At 39.5% G+C, this 21521-nt stretch overlaps 1 protein-coding gene across 1 annotated transcript in view; it reads left to right on the top strand.

Annotated features, from left to right (window-relative positions):
* Positions 1–20177, top strand: part of Tmem45a (transmembrane protein 45A) — an 88861-nt gene extending 68684 nt beyond the window's left edge. The window contains exons 2-6 of the mRNA XM_021185518.2: positions 2231–2423; positions 4009–4215; positions 5193–5377; positions 14931–15076; positions 19701–20177. Coding sequence (XP_021041177.1) covers positions 2234–2423; positions 4009–4215; positions 5193–5377; positions 14931–15076; positions 19701–19794 — 822 coding nt within the window. The 5' untranslated portion in view covers positions 2231–2233 and the 3' untranslated portion in view covers positions 19795–20177. The remainder of the gene's footprint in view (positions 1–2230; positions 2424–4008; positions 4216–5192; positions 5378–14930; positions 15077–19700) is intronic.
* Positions 20178–21521: the final 1344 nt, after the last annotated feature.

Here is a 21521-nt window from a genome sequence, read left to right as displayed (position 1 = left end):
CCGGAAACCACATGATGGCTCACAACCATCAGTATAGCTACAGTGTACCCATATACATTAAATAAATAAATAAATAAATAAATAAATAAATAAATAAATCTTTTTAAAAATTAGTATCAGTTTTAGTTGTTATTAGGGAAGTCCACTGTGTGGAGGGTGTGGCATGATGCATATGTGGGTTGTAGAATCACAAGGGTTCTAGGATCCAACTTAACGTTGTCAGGCCTGGGTGGCATTTGCTTTCGCCCCTCATCCATATAGTCCTGCTCTCTCTCGCTCCATTTTCACCCCATTATTTTCACTAAATATATTGCTGCTTATTTGAAAACTGTACTTTTAGTGTCTGCATAATTTCTTGAAGCATTCTCTTAATCCTTTGACTTAGGTCTTGTTTTTATTTGATCTTAAATTTCAAAAAAAAATTTTTAATTTTAAAACTTTTCATTTTAATCCAGAATCTTAAGATTCTAGACACTCCTACAAACAAGTTTATTATATTAAGAAGGAACAAAATGTATCAAGATCATTAAATCATACAGAATTCCTTTCCCAAAAAGAAGAGGGGGGACAGAGGATGTATAGGCTGGGTGTGTTTCTGAATTCTTCATAGCAGTATTTCTCAATCTCTTGTGGTTGTCTGAACCAGACAAGCAGGCAGAATCAACAGCTCATGGGGGCTAGGTTGCTAAATGGGAGCTCATCAGAGCAGAAATTTCATGTATCATTAAGGTCTGCATACTCTTTTTAGTAGCAAAGAACTGCAATTAGATGTCCAACACATGTTAAGTAAAGTATATGGTCCAAACTATAGCACAGAGTGAGAGTTAGGGCCAGAACCTGTACTTAGAGATGTGTGATGTAGTCTGACTCTTGGGAGGTTTGGATGACTCCAGGGTGCAGGAAATGAGTGTTCCCAGGATACAGTATGTGGGTCAGCGTCATGGTTTCCTTCAGATCAACCCTTTAAAGTCAGAGGGGAGTAACCCAAACTGAGAGCCTCAGTACTCACTCAAAAAAATAAGGATTCCAGTCTCCTAGACTAGGAACACTGTGAAATCCTCTTTGTGAGTTTGCTTGGCTCCAACTCTTAGACATGCAGGATGATTTTTGGACTCTACTTTCACTGTTCTGTTAATAGTACAATAAATATGCTTGAAAGAAGGACTTCCCAAGTAATTCAAAACTCTTGACTGAATCCAGATTGTAGTTCTGTTTCTTAGTTAGATTGTAGCAAGAATATGAGCAAAATTTATGATGTGATTTGGGTTGGTGTCCATCAGGCTGTGTTGTTCTAGAAGTAAACCTCAGCGTTTCAGTGGTCTACATTAATAAAGAGACACACACACACACTCACACACTCACACACACTCACACACACACATACATACACACACACACATACACTCATGCACACACACACACATACATACACCTCACACACTCACACACAAACACTCACACACACACACACACTCATGCACACACGTGCATGCATGCAGGCACATATACGCAATATATGTGAGTCAGCCTGGCTGTCCATCTTTGTGCAATAGCTAGACAACTAAGTTATTCACGTAGACTTAAGTGACTCAGCTTGAAAGTGACACGCACCAAATCCTTGCTTTTCAACTAGCCAGGATTACAAACACGGTTCAAATCCAGATGGATGAGAAGTCTGGAAGATTCCCAGAAGAGGGACATATAAATATTTCATGAATCCAACCACTCTTTAAAAATTCTTGATCCTTGATCCTTTGAAATTATTTACTTAAAAATCTATAGGCAGTATCACATCTTTTTAAAGTTTTAAACTTATTCAAATTTTAAACTTGTAACACTTTTCTAAACTTCCATGTTGTTTTCCTTTATGCTTAAAGGGCAAGTATACAATATAGTACCTATTGTGTTTTAAAGAAGTCAAAACATTCTGGTTATCAATTTTAAGATCTGTATAAGTCATTTAACTTCTCATCTGAAAATTGGATAGTGATTTCTTATCTATGGGTATATTTCAAAAATTAGGGTGAGGATGACATTTAAAACACTTGTCCCAGTGCCTAATATATGATAAATGTCAAACAAATGCAATTTTTTGTTTTATTTTTATTTGAATTGCCAATCTTATAGTAGGAGCTACAGTATACTCATAATCCACACAGCAGTAGATTTGGTGGGGACAAGAGATGTTTTTGCTGTGTTTAAGTGAAATATCTATTTCTTGTACTTGTAGGTCATGGGGAGTTTCAAAGGACATGCTCTCCCTGGGAGTTTCTTCTTTGCCATGGGCTTTTGGTGGACTATGAAGAACATCCTGAAATCTGTCTACAAAAGGCAAACGCGAACCTGCTACCTTAACTCTAAAACATTATTACGTCGGACAGAGATTTGGGAAGGAGTGGTTGTGCTTTTAATGTCTCTCACTGGTAAGGAGACCATTCATGGATGTATTCTGTTTTCTCCTTTTGAGTATTTCATGAGCAAAAAAAATCCATTCAATACAATATTGAAATGTACAAAATGAATTTTGTATTACTATGTTGCTTAGTACTTAACCCAATTACAGTTTACAACTGTCATAATCTTAGGAAAGTGACATTTAGTAATTATTCAAAAGCCTAATCCTTTTTTTGTTTTGTTTTGTTTTTAAAGATTTATTTATTTATTTATTTACTGTTTATATGAGTACATTGTAGCTGTACTGATGGTTGTGAGCTATCATGTGGTTGCTGGGAATTTGAATTCAGGATCTCTGTTTGCTCCAGTCAGCCCTGCTCACTACAGTCTAAAGATGTATTTGATTATATCTAAGTACACTGTAGCTGTCTTCAGACACACCAGAAGAGGGCGTCAGATCTCATTACTGATGGTTGTGAGCCACCATGTGGTTGCTAGGAATTTAACTCAGGACCTTCGGAAGAGGAAGAGCAGTCAGTGCTCTTAACTGCTGAGCAGTCCCCAAAGCCTAATCCTTAATGAGTTAGTATTTAATTTGTATATGCAGTCAAGTGAATTTCCTTTATATCAGTGACAACCTATGAAGTAGTTTAATACAGATTGTGATTCCTCGAAGAGTAAACTCTAAGAAACCACTGTGTAAATTATCCTAAAATAATAAAACAGTTATGGGAAATCTCCAATAAATCATTTTGTAGAGATGGAGAGAATCAGGCCTGAGGGACATCTTGCTTCAAGTATATTCACCTTATTTCTTGAGTTGAACAGAGTCCAGGAAACTTTTAACTTCAAAGCTTTCCATTGTTATTGAGCATTCTATAAAAAGGTTCTGTGATTTTACAGGATTGCTTTAGCTGCTCTTTTGTAAAAGGTAACAATTCTAACTTTCCCACTGCTTCTTTTTATTCATCAATAAATCAATAGGATTTTGTTATGATCATCAAATTGCAAAGTAACCATTTCCAAAGAGAGGACTTTTCTTGCCCATTCTAGAGGATAACAAGACAGCATCTTTAAGGGGGTGGGGGGAACACTTGTCTACATAAATAATTAACCATGTGTAGAGTCTGCATCAACCATCACTATTATTCTCATTATTCTTAGTTGGAGCAAAAGCTAATTCTTTATCAAGTTTGTTTGTCAGGATTCAGGGAAAATACTCTTTTTTTTTTTTTTTTTTTTTTTGGAAACAGCTGCCTAAGCATGCAATATCTAGAAAGAAAGGAATTGTCCTTTATCAGACACATATTGGAAATCCAAACCCTCAAGTAGTCATTAAATTAGAACCAATGGTTAAACTGAAATTAGCAGTAGCAAGGATATGAAACAGTTGCTTGGCTCATTTGTCTATGCATAGACAAAACTGACTATCTTAGCAAGCATCTAAACTTCTGAATCAAGTCTAAATCCTATGGCTAGGCATTTGACGGAAAGCTCAGAAGGAGAAATCAGTATCATAAGGTTAGAATAATCAATGAACATATGGTCCTGTGTCTTCTCACATACCAGGTAGCATTGAGGAGTGGTTCTAAAATGTGCTATGTTCCTCCACAGGTATAGCTGGTGAACAGTTTATCTCAGGAGGACCCGCCTTGATCTTGTATAAAGATGGCCAGTGGAACCAGATCCTGGGCTGGCATCACACAACCATGTACTTATTCTTTGGGCTACAGGGTATAACCCAAATCATATGTTTCACTACTAATGTACTTCCACTTTCCTTAAGCAAGTTAATGTTATCAATTGCCATCTTTGTGGAGAGTAAGTATGAAGAAAATACATTTTCTGTACTCTTTCTATCTATCAGTGGGCATTGATGTAGTGTTTTATAATAATGCATCTTTCATTTCTTTTTGTCACCTTGATTGGCAGGGCTATCTGTCTAGGCCATAGTTGAATATGTGTATCTCAGACAAGATATCTATAGTCTTCCTTCCTTACATCTTTACAGACTAATTTAGATCTGGGCAGACACAGCCACTCAAAAAACTTTAGTTGTATTTCCTGTCTTGCTTTAAAAGTCATCTACAATGGGTACTTACCATCAGTAGTTGTGGAGCCTATTATTGTTTTCACTGCTAACAGTGAAAGCTGAACTCAGAGTGGTAGTGCATGAACTACTTGAAACAGAGCATCAACTCACAATAGAATATGTCTACCAACCTCTAATGAGCTTTTCAAAGGTCAGAAACAGAAACCCTGTGAAAATGTGGTGCGTAGTATCTAAAAGATGACTTCCTAATTCCAAGAGTTTAATGAGAATGACAGAGTATTTCTTTCAGTATATTTTACAGATTATCCTAAGGATAGTGGATGAAACAAGTGTTTAAAAATTTGTGATAATTTAAGTCAGTCTTTGCTGAATTCCTAAAAGTGAGACTTTGACTTCACCTTACTCATCCATACATCCACATTAATTATAGCTCCCCACTGTGGTCATGTTTATTATACATTATCCTGCACAGAAATACTTTGGACAAGACTTGAAAATTTTTTATGGTTTATTAGAACACAAGACAAAGGTTGGAAGAACGGGACAGTGGAGATAGAATTCAAGGATTCTCTTCCTAAGAGTCAGTATTTACTCTCCCCCAAAGCAAAAGTACATTGCTCTGGGGGATCAGTGGGGATTTGCTCTTTGGGACAAGCTTATGTTTGTATAAAATTCTGTGGAGAGAGAGTGGTACAGTGGGAAGCCTTTGACTTTACCAGAAAATATGTTTTGCCCCCTCTATTAGCATTTATGTTCTACAACCACACACACGGTCGGGAAATGATTGACATTTTTGTACACCAACTTCTGGTCTTCGTTGGCACATTTTCGGGTCTGGTTTCCTTCTTGGAGTTCCTCATAAAGAACAATGCACTTCTGGAGCTCCTGCGGTGCAGTCTCTTCATGTTTCAAGGAACCTGGTTCTGGCAGGTGAGTTGAGACTTCTAGCTGACAGACCCAGTGTCATTTCTATCTGTCATTTCTAATTGATGAGGCATTTGTTTTTAATACTCCCCTTGCGGGAGCATCAAAGAGGTAATGTTCTTGGAGTAGCCTGGCAGGTCTAGTGAAGATTACTGTCAGAGTAGCTGTGGAGGAAGTAGGTGTGGTGTTCCTTCATGGTGGATTCACTGATCATGTATGTCAAACGTTGGAGTGAATGATTCTGGTTGTAGGTGACTCCTGTAGCTAGAACAGCTTATAGTCTGATGGATCAAAGCTCAAAAGCCATATGAAAGTCAAAAGACAGAACACTTACTGAGAGACAACTCTATGGTGGGGAGGAAGACAACAAGTCATGTGGTGTGTGGGAAACAAACATACTATGAAGCTTAGGATTTTATGAACAGTGTGGGGCTAACAAGATGGCTCAGTGATGAGCAGTACTTGTTGATTTTGGAGAAGATAAAGTTTTTGTTTTTAGCATAACTTCCACTCCAGGGGTCCAGCATCTCTGGCCTTGAATGGTATCTTGCTCAGGGCTAGAGCCCCTGCCTAGAATTCCTCAGTGAGAGGCTGGAAGTGTGGATCAGAGGCAGAGCTCATCTCACTTTATTATATTCCCTATTCACAATGGTCCAGGGGTTAGGTATTACCACTTCTAATTCATCTCTAGGTGTCTCCAGCAAGATCAAGCTATTTTCTCATGCTCAAACAATAATACAGCTAGGGTCCAAATCTAGCTGTCTCTAATCCCAGATCCCTACACTTCCCATGTTACAGTATCATCAGCTCCCTAAACTTGCCATGCCATTGAGAGCAGCAAATCAAATACTAACTGTGCATTTTAGAGAGACTATTGAGTTTCCATCACGTTCATATAGACATATAAACTAAGTCTAGAATGAGGTGAGAATGTGGTTTGATTGGGCAAGACTTTAAAGAGGAGATCTTTCAGTCACCAGAGAGCCAAGATTTGGGGGTGATGTGGCTATCTCAGGGGACTTAAATTCCCCATGATAGTTGATAAAGAATTGACAGGTGAAGGGGAAAGAAGTATGTAGGAGGAGGTAGAGAGATTGTAGTACAGGGACCTATGGTAAGATGGGACTAAGTTCATACATTAACTTGAAAGTGCTTTATAGAAAAATATGAGACTGAAGGAATGACCATCCAGAGACTGCCCCATCTGGGGATCCATCCCATAAACAACCAGCAAAACCAGATGGATTTTGTGGATGTCAACAAGTGTTTGCTGACAGGAGCCTGATATAGCTGTCTCCTGAGAGGCTCTGCCAATGCCTGACAAATATAGAAGTGGATGCTTACAGCCATCCATTGGACAGAGCACAGGGTCCCCAATGAAGGAGTTAGAGAAAGAACCCAAGGAGCTGAAGGGGTTTGCAGCCCTATAGGAAGAACAACAATATGAACTAACCAGTACCCCCAGAGCTCCCTGGGACTAAACTACCAACCAAAGAAAACATATGGTGCGACTCATAGCTCTAGCTGAATATGTAGCAGAGGATGGCCTAGTCGGTCATCAAAGGGAGGAAAGCCCTTTGTCCTATGAAGGTTCTATGTCCCAGTATAGCAAAATGCCAGGGCCAGGAAGTTCGAGTGGTTGGGATGGTGAGCAAGGGGAGGGGGAGAGGATAGGGGGTTTTCAGAGGGGAAACCAGGAAAGGGAATAACATTTGAAATGTAAATAAAGAAAATATCTAATAAATTATGTTTAAAAAAAGAAAAATATGATAAGTACTCTATAAGGTGATCAATCAGATGATTGCTGTCTATACCAGTTGAGGTAGGGTCTTAACAGAAAACCTAACTGGAGTAAAGAGGATAGCACAGAAAGAACTAGTGTACAGTGACTCGCAATGCTTTCCCATGTGCATATGTTTAGTAGACAAAAGAAAAGCTATTCTGGTCAAGTTGATGCAGTGAACTTAGGCTTCCCTGACTATTGTCAGCCCTGAGCACATGGAAAAGACAGATAAGATAGAAAACAGCCACCGAGATTTGAAAAAGGAACATAGAAAAATAGAAGAGAATTTTTTGAAGAAAATAAAAAAAAAAAAAGAAAAGAAAACATCTAACTATACTTAAGTAAAACAGACAAAGGCAGGGTATAAAGTCTTGTGGCCAAAAGTGAAACAGAAGGGCGTGGCAGGAGCAGAGCTGAGCTGGAGGCCTGCTGATGCTCGTCCAGGACAATGGTTGGGGTAAAGTCAGGCCCTTGCACCTCGTCTGGCTGCTGTATGTGTTTTGTCTCTATGATCCTCTTGTTGTTGTTGCTGCTGCTATTGTTTATGAGTATGAATTCTGTGTTAAAGGCAGGTATCAGTTCTTTACTTGGTTCAGGATTGTATGTGTTGTCTGTCTTTCCATTACTGCAACAGATGACTAAGTGATCAATTACAGAGAGAGAATGGATATCTTCCCACGTGCTCTCCAAGGTCCCAGTCTGTGCTTTGTTAGGCCCTTTGGCTTTTAGGCTATTGTGTGTGAGCACATCACAGTGGGGAATATGTGTAGAGAACACTCGCCTCATGATTAGAAAGTAAAAGAGAGAAGTAATGGCAGGGCTCCACAATCTCCTCCTTCTGACCTAAGGGCTCCTTTAGGACTCCAACCCAAAGGTTAGATGACTTATCAATAGTGAAACAAGTGGAGAGCAAGCAGTTACCATATGGGCCTTGAGGAGCCTTGCAGTTTTCAAATTGTAGTATACATACACACATACATACATACATACATACATACATACATACATACATACATACATAATTTTATTAATGAGCTTGATATTTATATAAAGACAGTAAGAGCAAGAAAGGAAACCTGAGGAGAGTTGATGAAAGGAATTATAACATAGGATTATAATTAATAAAGTCACAGGACAACTGTCTAGATTCTGAGTTCAAACTGTAGCTCATCCTCATCTGAATATTATAAAAAACAAAATGACTCAGCAGTTAGGAGCACACTGTGCTCTGGCAGAGGACCCAGGTTTGGTTTCCATCACCCAGATGGTGGCTCACAACCTTCTGTGACTACTATTATAGATACCCGGTGTGCAAGTGGTATTCAGTATACATGCAGGTAAACACTCAAAGTAAATACACACAAAATAAAATAAATGTCTATTTAAAACAAAAGTCCATTCTAAAATGGCAAAATGGTTCACAGTTGTGCCCCAAGGCCTGACATTGTAGATAAAACCCTTGTTTGGATTTTCAATGTTGACTTCAATGAGATTAACATAATATGGGGCAGTATAATTCATACTGTAAGCTATAGAAAGTGGGCCTCTGGGTTATTCCTTATCAGAATAGAAAAGGTAGCTACAGTGTTTCTAATAACTGTGAAGATTAAACTAATCAAAATGTGGGGTTTTTTCATGGTGGTGGGGTAGCATACAAAACATAGTAAAAAGAATTCCCTCATAGGTCTTTTCTCTTGTAATTTTCTGGTAGAAAACTAATTAGGACCACTTATAAAAATATGTTGTTCATTTTACAAGATGTGTTGGTGGGTTTGTTAGTTTCTGGCCCCAAGTTACAATGTTCTTAATTCACTTAAGTTTAGCTTAAAGGCCTAGAATATCCCTTGGCTTCCATAGTAGTTATCTTCATGGCACCTGTTCTTGGGTCACATCTTGGCCTTTAGTTATATATAGTAGCTCTCAAACACTAGGCGGTAAGGGTCCAGTAAGAAACACTCAACTTTTCTGTCACTCTGACATAAAATAATAATAAAAATAGAAAAAAAAGAGTAAAGTCCTGTTGTAAAATGGTAGTTTTTTTTATTTATCATTGTCATTATTATTTTTAATGATGGCTACTAAAGGTTTCTTGAGACAGTCTATTTTGGAGGTTTCTAAAGGCAACTGTGGAGTCTGCGTAAAATGGTACATTAGAACCCAATTCTATAATATCCAGAAAAAGAGGGGAACAAGGTTTAAAACATATTTAGGGACCCTGTCTCTAGTTGAGAGAGATGAAGTAAAAAAGAAAGATGCCTGCGTGAGATTTTAGTAAAGACACAGCTACAAAACTCCAACAGCGAGTCACTGATGTCAATACACTGCTTGCACTTTTTGGTAGCTGAAAGGTGCTTTTTTTATGGACTCTGTGCTAACGGGTCAGTGAGCAGGAGAGATTCTTGCCAGGTTACAAACATACAAGGACTGGAGGTACTGTTAATGGAGGAGACATTGAGACCCTTAGACCATGGAGATGAAGACACAATTGTGAAAGGTTTTTTAAGGCTGAGATTCTTCATGGGGACACTGAAATAAACAACCCAACTGCCGGGGCTACTGACTTCATGGGAAACTGAGAATTGAGGGGTTAAACTGGTCCAGGAATCTTGTGTAGGTCTGTGGCCAGAAAGACACAGTCTAGTGCCAAAGGCAGGTATAGGACAGATGTTCTACACTTTCTCCGTGCCTTCAACACAGAAAACTTCACATAGAAAAAGACAACGCTCAAACACGACGTAAGGAAGTGTTAACTGGAAGATGAGGAGATATCAGTCTGGGAAAGTCTAACAGAAGTTAGAGTCCTACAGCAAAACACGTATTACCAGGTGGATGTACCAACCTGCCTTGTGTGTGTGAATTAATGAGACTGGCAGCCCTACTTTCACCTGCAGAGATGGATATCAAAGCAAAAAGGTGGAAGAGACCACAATCAACTCCACCAAGAAGTGACCCTGGGTTATAACACCTTCACTTCACTTCATATTTTATTCATTTATTATTTTTTCCTTTACCTTTTAGAATTTGCAGGGCTCCACTTATGTTGTTGAGTTGTTCTGAGAAAGCTTGGATTTCCACAGAAGAGTTTTTTGCCGCCATCCTTCCTCTGTAATATAACGGTTGTTGTCTTGGTTTTCTGTTCTTCCTCCCTTCAGCAAAACCATAGGAAATAGCATACTCAATAATAATGACAGGGGAAATGCTCTTAACTTCCTAGTGAAAAGATGCAAACTACCTCACTGAACCAAAACCCAGATCCAGAGTCTGGGAAAAGATACTAAGGCTAGGAGTGTTTATTGTTCTTGCAGAGGAGCTGGATTCAATGGCTGGTTCCCACATCAAACAGGCCATAACTGCCTGTAATACCAGCTCCAGCATATCTGAGGCATCTGGCCTCTTCAGGCACATCTGTTTATACCCACACACAGACATAATATACACACACATTTTTTAAAAATAAGATAAATCTTAAAAAGAGAAACAAGATCAAAGTATGTATGTTTCCAGGAAATACACTTCACTTGTAAAAAACAAAACAAAAAAAAATTCAAAAACTGAGAGTCAAAGTTTGGAAATCAATCTACTAAAAACATTGAAGCTAGAAGGAGAGAAAAAAAAAATCTGGCAGAGCTCTTCTGATAGCTGATAAGAGCTGATAAGAGCTGATAAGTAGACTCCAAACTATAAGTAGTCAGAAGGGATAATGAAGGCCACTGCATACTTCAGGGAACCATTCAAGAAGTGTTGGTAGTTGTAAATATTTATTCATAGAATGTCAGGCTCCCAGTTTCACAAAGCAAACACTAAAATGCAGAGGAGGTCAGATAGGTCTTAATTTAATGATAGTGGGAGACTTTAATTCCTTGTCTATATCCTGAAGTAGGCCTTCCCATCTAAGAATTCCTAAAGAAACTTCAGAGATAGACTATTTAATAGATCACGTGGATTAACAGAGGTCAACAGATAATTCATTGAAAAGATAAGATTACATTCACAGCCTTCTTGGCACCTCTCAAAACGATCTCTAAAATCGATGAGATTACAGGCCACAAAGTAAGCCTTGAGAATACAAAAGAATCGGGCTGGAGAGATGGCTTAGTGGTTAAGACCACTTGCTGCCCTTCTGGAAGACCTACCTGGGTTTAGTTTCCAGCACCACATCAGCCACGTGACCATCTGTAACTGCAGTTCCAGGAGTTCTAATCCTTGTGAACACTCACTTGCAGGTGCTGCACATACAGAGCAGGAGGCAAACACACATACACATACATTTTTTTTAAAGAGAGATTATTACAAAAAACTTCAAAACTCCCTATATCATGCAGATTGTAGAAGAATAAAGCTAAAAATCAACTGGAAGAGAAACCAAAGAAACCATACAAATCTTTGGAGAATAAAAATTATAGCACACTCAGCCTCTATCTTGAGCCAGCTCGGTTTTTGTATGCAGCCTTCTTTGGTAGACTGAGAAAATCCTAATTCTGATATCTCTAAGATGCTAAGGTCTCCATTTCATCCTAGGCTTCAATGCCACAGATTCACATATGGCCTGTCATGGATTGTAAGCCAGCTAAAATTGCCTGGCCATGAAAGTTCTAAGCCAGGCAAGGTAATTCATAGAAATCATGTCTCAAAATCCCAAAAGAATAAAAAAGTAAACAAACAACAACAAAACATTATGAACAACACACGTTATAGCCTGACATCTTAGCTGTCAATGCTGTAAATACAGGGAACACACTAAAGTGTTTATGTTCTCAGTTTCTCCTCCTCCTTCTCCTCCCCCTCCTCCCCCCCTCCTCCCCCTTCTCCCCTCCTCCTTCATTCTTCTTCTTCTATTCCAAAGTGGCAAAGGTGACCAGAAACCTGTTTTCTGTTTCCATCTTGGTCCCATGCCCTTTGTTTCCCCGCCAGTTTAGTGTCATGATTTTTCTCCAAAGTATGTTTCTTACACCTAGTAAGATACTTTCTAAATCTAAGGCAGGATCAGCCAGAAGCACACAGGCCACAGAAAAGGCAGAGCAGCTGGGACAGGGTCCTGCCTGCATCCATCTGCACCCAAGAGGGGGGACTGTTCTGCAGCCCTGTGTGCATCATTTCTGCCAGAGGAGAGTTTGTCTCCCAGGAGTGCTGATACAGGCTTACAGACCCACAGGAGGAACAAACTCCAGCCAGAGACAGACAGAACATCTAACACCAGAGAATACTAGATGGCAAATGGCAAACCCAAGAATCTTATCAACAGAAACCAAGACTACTTGGCATCATCAGAACACAGTTCTCCCGCCACAGCAAGTCCTGGATACCCCAACACACCGGAAAAGTAATATTCAGATTTAAAATCATATCTCATGATGCTGATAGAGGATTTAACAAGGACATCAATAACTCCCTTAAAGAAATACAGGAGAACACAGGTAAACAGGTAGAAGCCCTTAAAGAGGAAACACAAAAAATTCCTTAAAGAATTATAGGAAAACACAACCAAACAGGTGAAGGAAAGGAACAAAACCATCCAGAATCTAAAAATGGAAGTAGAAACAATAAAGAAATCACAAAGGGAGACAACTCTGGAGTTAGAAAACCTAGGGGAAAAAATCAGGACTCATAGAAGCAAGCATCACCAACAGAATACAAGAGATAGAAGAGAGAATAGCAGGGCCAGAAGATACCATAAAAAACATTGACACAACAATCAAGAAAATGCAAAATTCGAAAAGATCCTAACTCAAAACATCCAGGAAATCCAGGGCACAATGAGAAGACCAAACCTAAGGATAATAGGTATAGAAGAGAGTCAAGATTTCCAACTTAAATGGCCAGTAAATATCTTCAAGAAAATTATAGAAGAAAACTTTCTTAACCTAAAGAAAGAAATGAAACCGGGCGTGGTGGCGCACGCCTTTAATCCCAGCACTCGGGAGGCAGAGGCAGGCGGATTTCTGAGTTCGAGGCCAGCCTGGTCTACAGAGTGAGCTCCAGGACAGCCAAGGCTACACAGAGAAACCCTGTCTCAAAAAACCAAAAAAAGAAAGAAAGAAATGCCCATAAACATACAAGAAGCCTGCAGAACTCCAAATAGACTGGGCCAGAAAAGAAATTCCTCCTGACACATAATAATCAGAACAACAAATGCACTAAATAAAGATAGAATATTAAAAACAGTAAGGGAAAAAGGTCAAGTAACATATAAAGGCAGGCCTACTAGAATTACACCAGACTTCTCGCCAGTGACTATGAAAGCCAGGAGTTCCTGGGCAAATGTCATACAGACCCTAAGAGAACACAAATGCCAGCCCAGGCTACTATATCCAGCAAAACTCTCAATTACCATAGATGGAGAAACCAAGGTATTCCATGACAAAACCAAATTTACACAATATCTTTCCACAAATCCATCCCTTCAAAGGATAATAAAGGAAAAACTCCAACACAATTTTATCAATGCAGCAGTTATGGTTACTATAGGTAAGCAATGCATTTTAAAATAGAAAGGTGTGAGTCCTATAACTTTGATGATCTCTTTCCATGATTTAAAGAATGTAATAATGGATACAATGCAATTCCACACAAATTTTATGATCAGCTCTTTAAAAAAGGTTTGTGACAAAATCCTATTAAGATTTCAACAGCCATTATTTTGATTTGGCAGGTTGCCCTGGGTGTTTTGCCATCTCAATAATATTGAGACATGTAGTCCATAATTTGAGATGGTTTTTCATTTCCTTGGGCTCTTGAATCCTTTTACCAGTGTTATGCAGAGCCTGACATATATTTTAAAGCTTCTCAATCTGTGTGAATTCATATGTATATTTACATGAGCATGTTTGGGTGACACCTGGAATCAACACCAGTGCCTTGTGGGTACCAGTTAAATGTTCCCCCATGGAGTTATATTTCCAGTTGTTCTCAGGTACTTCTCTTTGCTCAGTGTTAGTTTAAGTACAATAAAGAAACTTTTATTGTGGGATATATATGTGATGATTATGTATTGATTTTCAATTTACAAATCTGTAAATCTCCTTCATTACATTTGATAATTTGGTTGTGGGTTTTTATGATTTTCTGTTTCTGATCATATTATATATCAACACAGATAATTTTTACTCTTTCTTTTCCAAAATGAATGTCTTTGTTTTTCTTGATTAATTTTCCTGACAAAAATTTTCAATAAAGTGTTTAATGGAGGTGATAATAGAAAATATATTTACATTGTCCCTGATCCTGATGAGAAAGTCCTAGCCTTTTACCAGTTAATATAACATTGTCTGTGGGTTTCTATCTATTTAAAAAAGCATTTTACAGTCTAATTTTGAAACAGCAGAGATGAGACTATGCAGTGTTGGCATTATGCATCAATCTTTATCATCATTGGAATAAAGTATGCTTTGGCAACTGGTAAGTTAGTGATTGTTTTTAATACATGATCCATTCCTTGGCATATGACCATCAAGACTTGATAGTGTTGAACTTCTAATTCAAAAGGAAGATTTTATTCTTACCTTTTTATAAGACAGACTGGGGGTTTCTGAAAGTGCATCTAAGGCCAGAGATGACCACTATAAACATTTTGAAATTAGATAATTAAATACGATTAATATTATTCTTCAAAAATATGGCTTGGGAGAGAGTGGACAATACTGAAACATACAGAAAACCTGACGTTGTGTTTGTGATGTCTCGAATTATGGGAGTCATATTACTTAGCAAACATTTTTAAATGTGCCTTCTTTGAGAATATGGTTGGTTATTTTGATGTGCACTTGTTTTGAATTACAGATGGCGTTTGTGCTGTACCCCCCTAGTGGAAGCGCTACATGGAACCTCTCAGATATTCACAATAAAATGTTTCTCTCAATGTGCTTTTGCTGGCATTATGCATCAATCATTATCCTCATTGGAGTAAAATATGCTTTGGCCAACTGGTAAGTTAGGGATTGTTTTTAATGGATGATCCATTCCTTGGTACATGACCATCAAGACTTGATAAGGTTGAACTTCTAATTCAAAAGGGAGATTTTATCTTAGCTTTTTTATAAGACAGACCAGGGTATTGGGAAATTATCTCTACACAAAGAAGTAGCCAGCAAAAAAAGGTCCATGTGGACTTAAAGTTGTAACACACAGCTGCTGTGCCTCTGACCCATGCCTTACCCTGCACATTCCCTCTGGATCCTCTGTCCTTTCACATATACTGTTGTCTATTCTGAATGGCCAGATTCCCCTTTGTGCAGTGAGATCTCCACTTACTCATGGGCACACACTTTAATTGTCCCATTTCATAACCTTGGGACTTATTTTGACAAATGTATATTAACGAAATTAAATAAGACAATAACCCTAATATTTCTAAAAGTTGAATGATGTATTCTTATACACAAGAATCCTGATCTAACTTTCTCGGCAGGGGAGGAGCAACATAGAAGATTGCTGAGAACACATTGTCCTAGTTCTATTGCCTATTGGCTATGACTTCAGACTCATTATTGAGACACAAAAAAGTATGAATCTTACTAAATAAGAGAACCTAAATGGGACCATGAAGATGTAAAACCTCAACAAATGGTCATCCAGTCCACGTTGCCTTCCTCCTTATTTGGTATAAAAATAGGAGGTGGAGACTCTCCCAGGGGAACATTCTTGTCCTGTAGCCAGGGCGAATTAGAAAGGCAGACAATTGAAATACAGTCCAGTGAGTGGAAGCAGTCTAGAGGACAAGGAAGGCTTCTCACAACTGAAAGGTAATGTTAGCTCAGAAAATGAGTAGGACAGAAAGAGGATGATCATGGCTCCCACGGTAGTTAGTACCAAAGCACAGTAGGATTGGCTGATCCTAATTACTGGGCACATACGCAGCCTCTAACGCTCAATCCTCCAGACTCTACACTGACTATAATACTCTACCCCTACAGCAAAGTGTACCTAGTGTTCAGCACAGTGGACGCTAGGCCCCCAGAATGTATAGAGACACAATCCATAGTACAATTATTATATAGATAGTGCTGTACACCTTGCAGGTTCTCCAGATCCCTAGAAGGTAGCAGCTATTCCTAGGCCCCACGGTTTGTCGACTTCTACTGTAACCAGCTCTGCGTCCTCTAGGCAAGGGTTCCAGGTCATCCCTCCTCCTCTGAACTTTCCACTACTATAACTGCGACACTGGGACTCTGAAAAAGAAACTCAAACCATTGCCTTCTCCAGCTCCCAGACGTCCCTCTTGGTCTTTGGATGGGTGTACTTCACTCTGTAGATCCTTTCTTCCTCTTCCAGATCGTTTCTGTTAGTTCTGTTCCCTTTGCTGCAAAGCGTGTGCTTCAGCTCATTGTTATGGCTGGCTGGGCTACTGAGTCTTGCTTTCTTCCCCTGTTGTTCTAGGCTGGCATCTGAGCCTCATCCTCTTAGGGGCTGGGCAGTCTTCAGGAACAGTACCAGGATGCCAGGAAAAACTCTCCTTCGTGTCAGCTCCCCTCCAGAGCCAACAGAGGACTACTGTCTCTTCCTGTTTCAAAAGCCTGCAGATGCTTAATAAATGGATTGTCCATTTACAGGTCCCTAGAAACAAGAAACTCCAGTTTTATTTTTTGTAACCTCTTACAATTCCCTGCCCCTTCCCCAAGTGTTGTTCTAATCTCTAAGTGGACAGTTCCCTTTGCCTGGCATATTTATGCTAAATGCCCATCTCTTCTTTGAAACCTTCTATAATTCCTTTGATTTGTATTGATCTGTGTTTCCTGAGCTCCCGTCTGAGCTTTGTTTGCACAGACACTTTAAGTATTGTGGTCTACCAATTGTCATATGCTGGCTACTAGTCCCTGTTAATCCTCTCTACCAGCTACATTGTATCCTCATGTGAAAACCATCATTTTTATATCCCTGTACCTACTGGCAAATTGGCAGACAAATAAGAAGTGCTCAGTTGACATCTACTAGATGTGTACTATCTGCATTTCAGAAGTATTTAAATACAATCTTCATTTGTTCAGAAATCCTATTTTATATGTTTTTCAATTTCCCTTTAATATTGAAATTGAAAAGACATGACCAAGAGTTCAACTTTCCCTGAACTATTTTGATATATATTTAAGCAACAGTTTTAAAATATCACAAAGACTCAGTATTGTCTTTTAGTGAGATCATGCAGATAACTAGCTCAGTTCTAGCTTTGAAAATAAAGAGCTTTGGAACTCCTTTAGTTAGGGTTTGACTATGAACTGATTGCTTATCTACAAGTCATTAAGTGTTAGATGTTATATCCACATTGTTTGACATAGCACCATGACAATCACACAAGCACATCTAAGTTACAGAAGTCTCCTCCCCAAATGCTTGAAAGATTACATTAATTATCCCAATTTTGCAAAATAATGGTTCAAGATTGCCTCATTCTATCCCCTGCCTGTAGTCTTGATTACATAAGCTTATTGAAAGCTATGTATTGGGAAATCTTGTTGCATATTTAATATGTCCCACAAATATACCTCTGTTGCAAATAACTATTTCAACAGTCCCTGCCTATGAGTAAAGAAGCCTAGATCCAGATATATGTTTCACACAGTGAGTCATGTGAGCTATTGTAAGAACAAAGTGAGGGCTGTTCACACACCAGACACTAAGTTTCACGGAAGTAACTTGTGACAACTCTGCTCTCTTGGATATTAATTGACAAGAACATGAAGCAAGAGCAGAGACATATCTTAATCTTGATTTCTTCAATTTTCTCCATTCTAGTAACTAGCAATGTGTCTGAGTATCTGCCTATCTCTATCATCTATCTGTCTAACCACCCATACACCTCTCTCTCTCTCCTCTCTCTCTCTCTCTCTCTCTCTCTCTCTCTCTCTCTCTCTCTCTCTCTCTCTCTCTCTCTCTCCTTATTTACCTATTTGGGGTATGTTGTTTTGAATGACTTTTGTTTTGTTTTGAAGACAGGGTCTTTCTATTTAGTCCCAAGTTGCTTAGAACTTTCTGTGTAGAACAGGCTGGCAACAGAATGCCTCTGCCTCTGCCTCTGCCTCTGCCTCTGCCTCTGCCTCTGCCTCTGCCTCTGCCTCTGCCTCTGCCTCTGCCTCTGCCTCTGCCTCTGCCTCTGCCTCTGCCTCTGCCTCTGCCTCTGCCTCTGCCTCTGCCTCTGCCTCTGCCTCTGCCTCTGCCTCTGCCTCTGCCTCTGCCTCTGCCTCTGCCTCTGCCTCTGCCTCTGCCTCTGCCTCTGCCTCTGCCTCTGCCTCTGCCTCTGCCTCTGCCTCTGCCTCTGCCTCTGCCTCCTCCATGGTGGGGTGAAAGGCAGGTGCCACCATGCCAGGCTGCAGTTCCTTTTAATCACCCCACCTTTCACAGTGCCTCACAGGACCATTGCCACACATGAGCCACAGATGCCTAGAACCCAATAAAGGTCTAAATGTGTCTGCACTTGCTTATGGCAAGAGCAGGTATAACCCAGAGAGAAAGAACAGGAAGTAGTGGGAGTTACTGGATCTTTATTAACATTTCATTCCCAGTAAGCAGCCTTCAGAAATGAACACAATTGATTCATCTCTTTCATCTTACGTGGATTGGTGTTGTTCTATATGGAAAGAATATACTGGCTTTTTAAAGATGACATAAATGCTCTCCAGTCTTTAACCTGTTACAGACCATCAGCCCCTCACAAGGGTAGTGGCTTGAACTATTCAGGACATATGAACAAAGTTAGTAGTCAAAAATCAAGGCAAATAACTGAACAGTTTTTCTTGGCTGTTGAGTCAACAGACATTATTGAATCTGTTCAGTTGTTTTTTATTGGGGATGCTAGGGTTAGTTGGTGGCTAAGGAATAGGTAGCCTCTATTCACAGATGAGTGATGTGACCTCCTGTCATATTGTTCCAAATGTCAGTGATGTGTCAAAAGAGTCAATGTTCTAGGTTAGAATCACTCCTGACTCTGGTTAGGGTTAGGCCAGAAAATGAGATGAAGTCGATGAAGTTCTTGTGAAGCTTTTGTGTGGGGTCCAGAGCACAGGGAATGACAGCGTGTATAGACAGAATAAGCCAGAACTTCATCAGACAAAGAAAGAGAGAAAGTAAAAGTCAGAATGTAAAGAGGCTGAAGGAAGCTTACATAAAAAGAAATACAGGCCAGACTTGACATGCGTATTCAGTTGGGCTGTCATCCTTAGAACAGGTCATATTTCCTTACAGCAAATAACACCTCTTTGCAATCCACAGGTAGTTTGATGTAGATGTTCTGCTAAAGTCAGATTCATTTACATTTGTCACAGTCAATAGCGTCTCCTGCTTGTTTTTACAAATGATTGGTTGTCTTCTGGTGCATAACTAAGCAATCTCATAACACATTTTACAGACACATCTTTCCTCTTTCCTTAGTCCTTGGTGGAGTCCATACTCATTTCCAGGTATCTCAAGGCCATGTGGAAATCATTTCCCTTTGTTGGATTGCCTCTGTTCATGGTCATTGTGGGAATAATCTATAGCTTATTACAGTTTAGATTCTTATTTCTCTAAAGTTTTGACTTTTGATAGCTTGTAACCAGAGATGATCTTCTTCTCTCCTAGGTTAGTCAAATCTAGGCTGAAGAAGGGCTGCACCTCAGAAGTTGGACTCCTGAAACATGCTGACCGTGAGCAAGAATCAGAAGAAGAAGTATGATCTTGATGGGCACCTAGTCTTTCTTGATAAGCCTTCTCACTTTGCGTTGCCTTTGTTCATGGCTTTGTTTCTTGACCTTTGGTCTCAAGAACACTGGTCTGAGGCTGACTCCATGCTGTTTGTGCTTCCAGTTTTGTTAAAGTGTTGGACTTTAAGTATCTTACTTTCAGCTCTGAAAGAACCATGGGTGATAAATTCACTTTTCACACTGTGCATGCCATGTAATTCAAGACCAATCATAATTGTTTTCCAAGTTTAGTTTTGTGTCCATTTATTAAAATATATTTTTAATAAATATATTTTATTTTCCGGGTAGATACCTTCAAGATTTGTGGACTTGCCATCACTGTGATACATGAAGTGTTGACGTGTTTTTGCCTATCTTGTTGTCACAATGGAAAATAAATGAATGAATGCACCTTGGTGCAGAAACTTCAAATCCTCATTTTTTTTTTTCTTAGTGAAGTATACCGCACCCGCACATGATACAGAAAAAAATCTGCATGTACAAAAATCCATTTCTTTGAGACTTTTCTCTATGAAGAGCCTGATGCAAAAGGTAGAGCAGAAGTCTTCTTCTGCGTTTTCAAAAAGGACTGATGTTGAGACATGTAGTTTCAAAGATGACGGAGACTAGGAGAGAGGAAGTGTGGTATTCACATAACCGAGCGTGGTCACTGGGTCATTTGCTCTGTTAATGAGGTAAAGGATTAAATAGCAAGCCTTTCTACAATCCTAGGGTAAAAAGTCAGAGCCTTTTTGCCCTGTGGGCCAAGAAACTCCCAGACATGTATAAAAAATAGTATGCATATAACTCTGGCCCTACTGTTAACCACTCTCCATGTTTCTCATAATTAGCTCATCTTTCTCCCTGCACTTGACCTTAGTTAAAAGGCCAAAAAGTGGTTCTTCACTCTAAATTAAAGGGGTCAAAATGACTTAATAGGCATATGGACCCTTTCTTACTATCACATCCTATGAGTCTCAAATGGAAACAAGAAGAGAACTAAATTAATACAGTGTTACACATCATGGTGGACCTGAAGAACAAGATGAATATAATCTTCTTGCCCCAAAACTGGGAGCAGTCATCTTGCTATATAAGATTTTTTAATATACTTTTTATTAGGTATTTTCCTCATTTACATTTCCAATGCTATCCCAAAAGTCCCCCATACCCTCCCCCCCACTCCCCTACCCACCCACTCCCACTTTTTGGCCCTGGCATTCCCCTGTACTGGGGCATATAAAGTTTGCAAGCCCAATGGGCCTCTCTTTCTAGTGATGGCCGACTAGGCCATCTTTTGATACATATGCAGCTAGAGTCAAGAGCTCCAGAGTACTGGTTAGTTCATAATGTTGTTCCACCTATAGGGTTGCAGATCCCTTTAGCTCCTTGGGTACTTTCTCTAGCTCCTCCATTGGGGGCCCTGTGATCCATCGAATCTGCTGACTGTGAGCATCCACTTCTGTGTTTGCCAAGCCCCGGCATAGTCTCACAAGAGACAGCTCTATCTGGGTCCTTTCAGCAAAATCTTGCTAGTGTATGCAATGGTGTCAGCGTTTGGAAGCTGATTATGGGATGGATCCCCAGATATGGCAGTCTCTAGATGGTCCATCCTTTCGTCACAGCTCCAAACTTAGTCTCCTTCCATGGGTGTTTCATTCCCAATTCTAAGAAGGGGCAAAGTGTCCACACTTTGGTCTTCATTCTGCTATATAAGATT

The sequence above is a fragment of the Mus caroli genome, unplaced genomic scaffold, assembly GCF_978045245.1.
Source record: "Mus caroli unplaced genomic scaffold, Mus_caroli_1 scaffold_17, whole genome shotgun sequence".
Lineage (NCBI taxonomy): Eukaryota > Metazoa > Chordata > Mammalia > Rodentia > Muridae > Mus > Mus caroli.
Note: the sequence above shows the minus strand (reverse complement) of the source record. Positions and strands in the feature narration are given on the sequence as shown.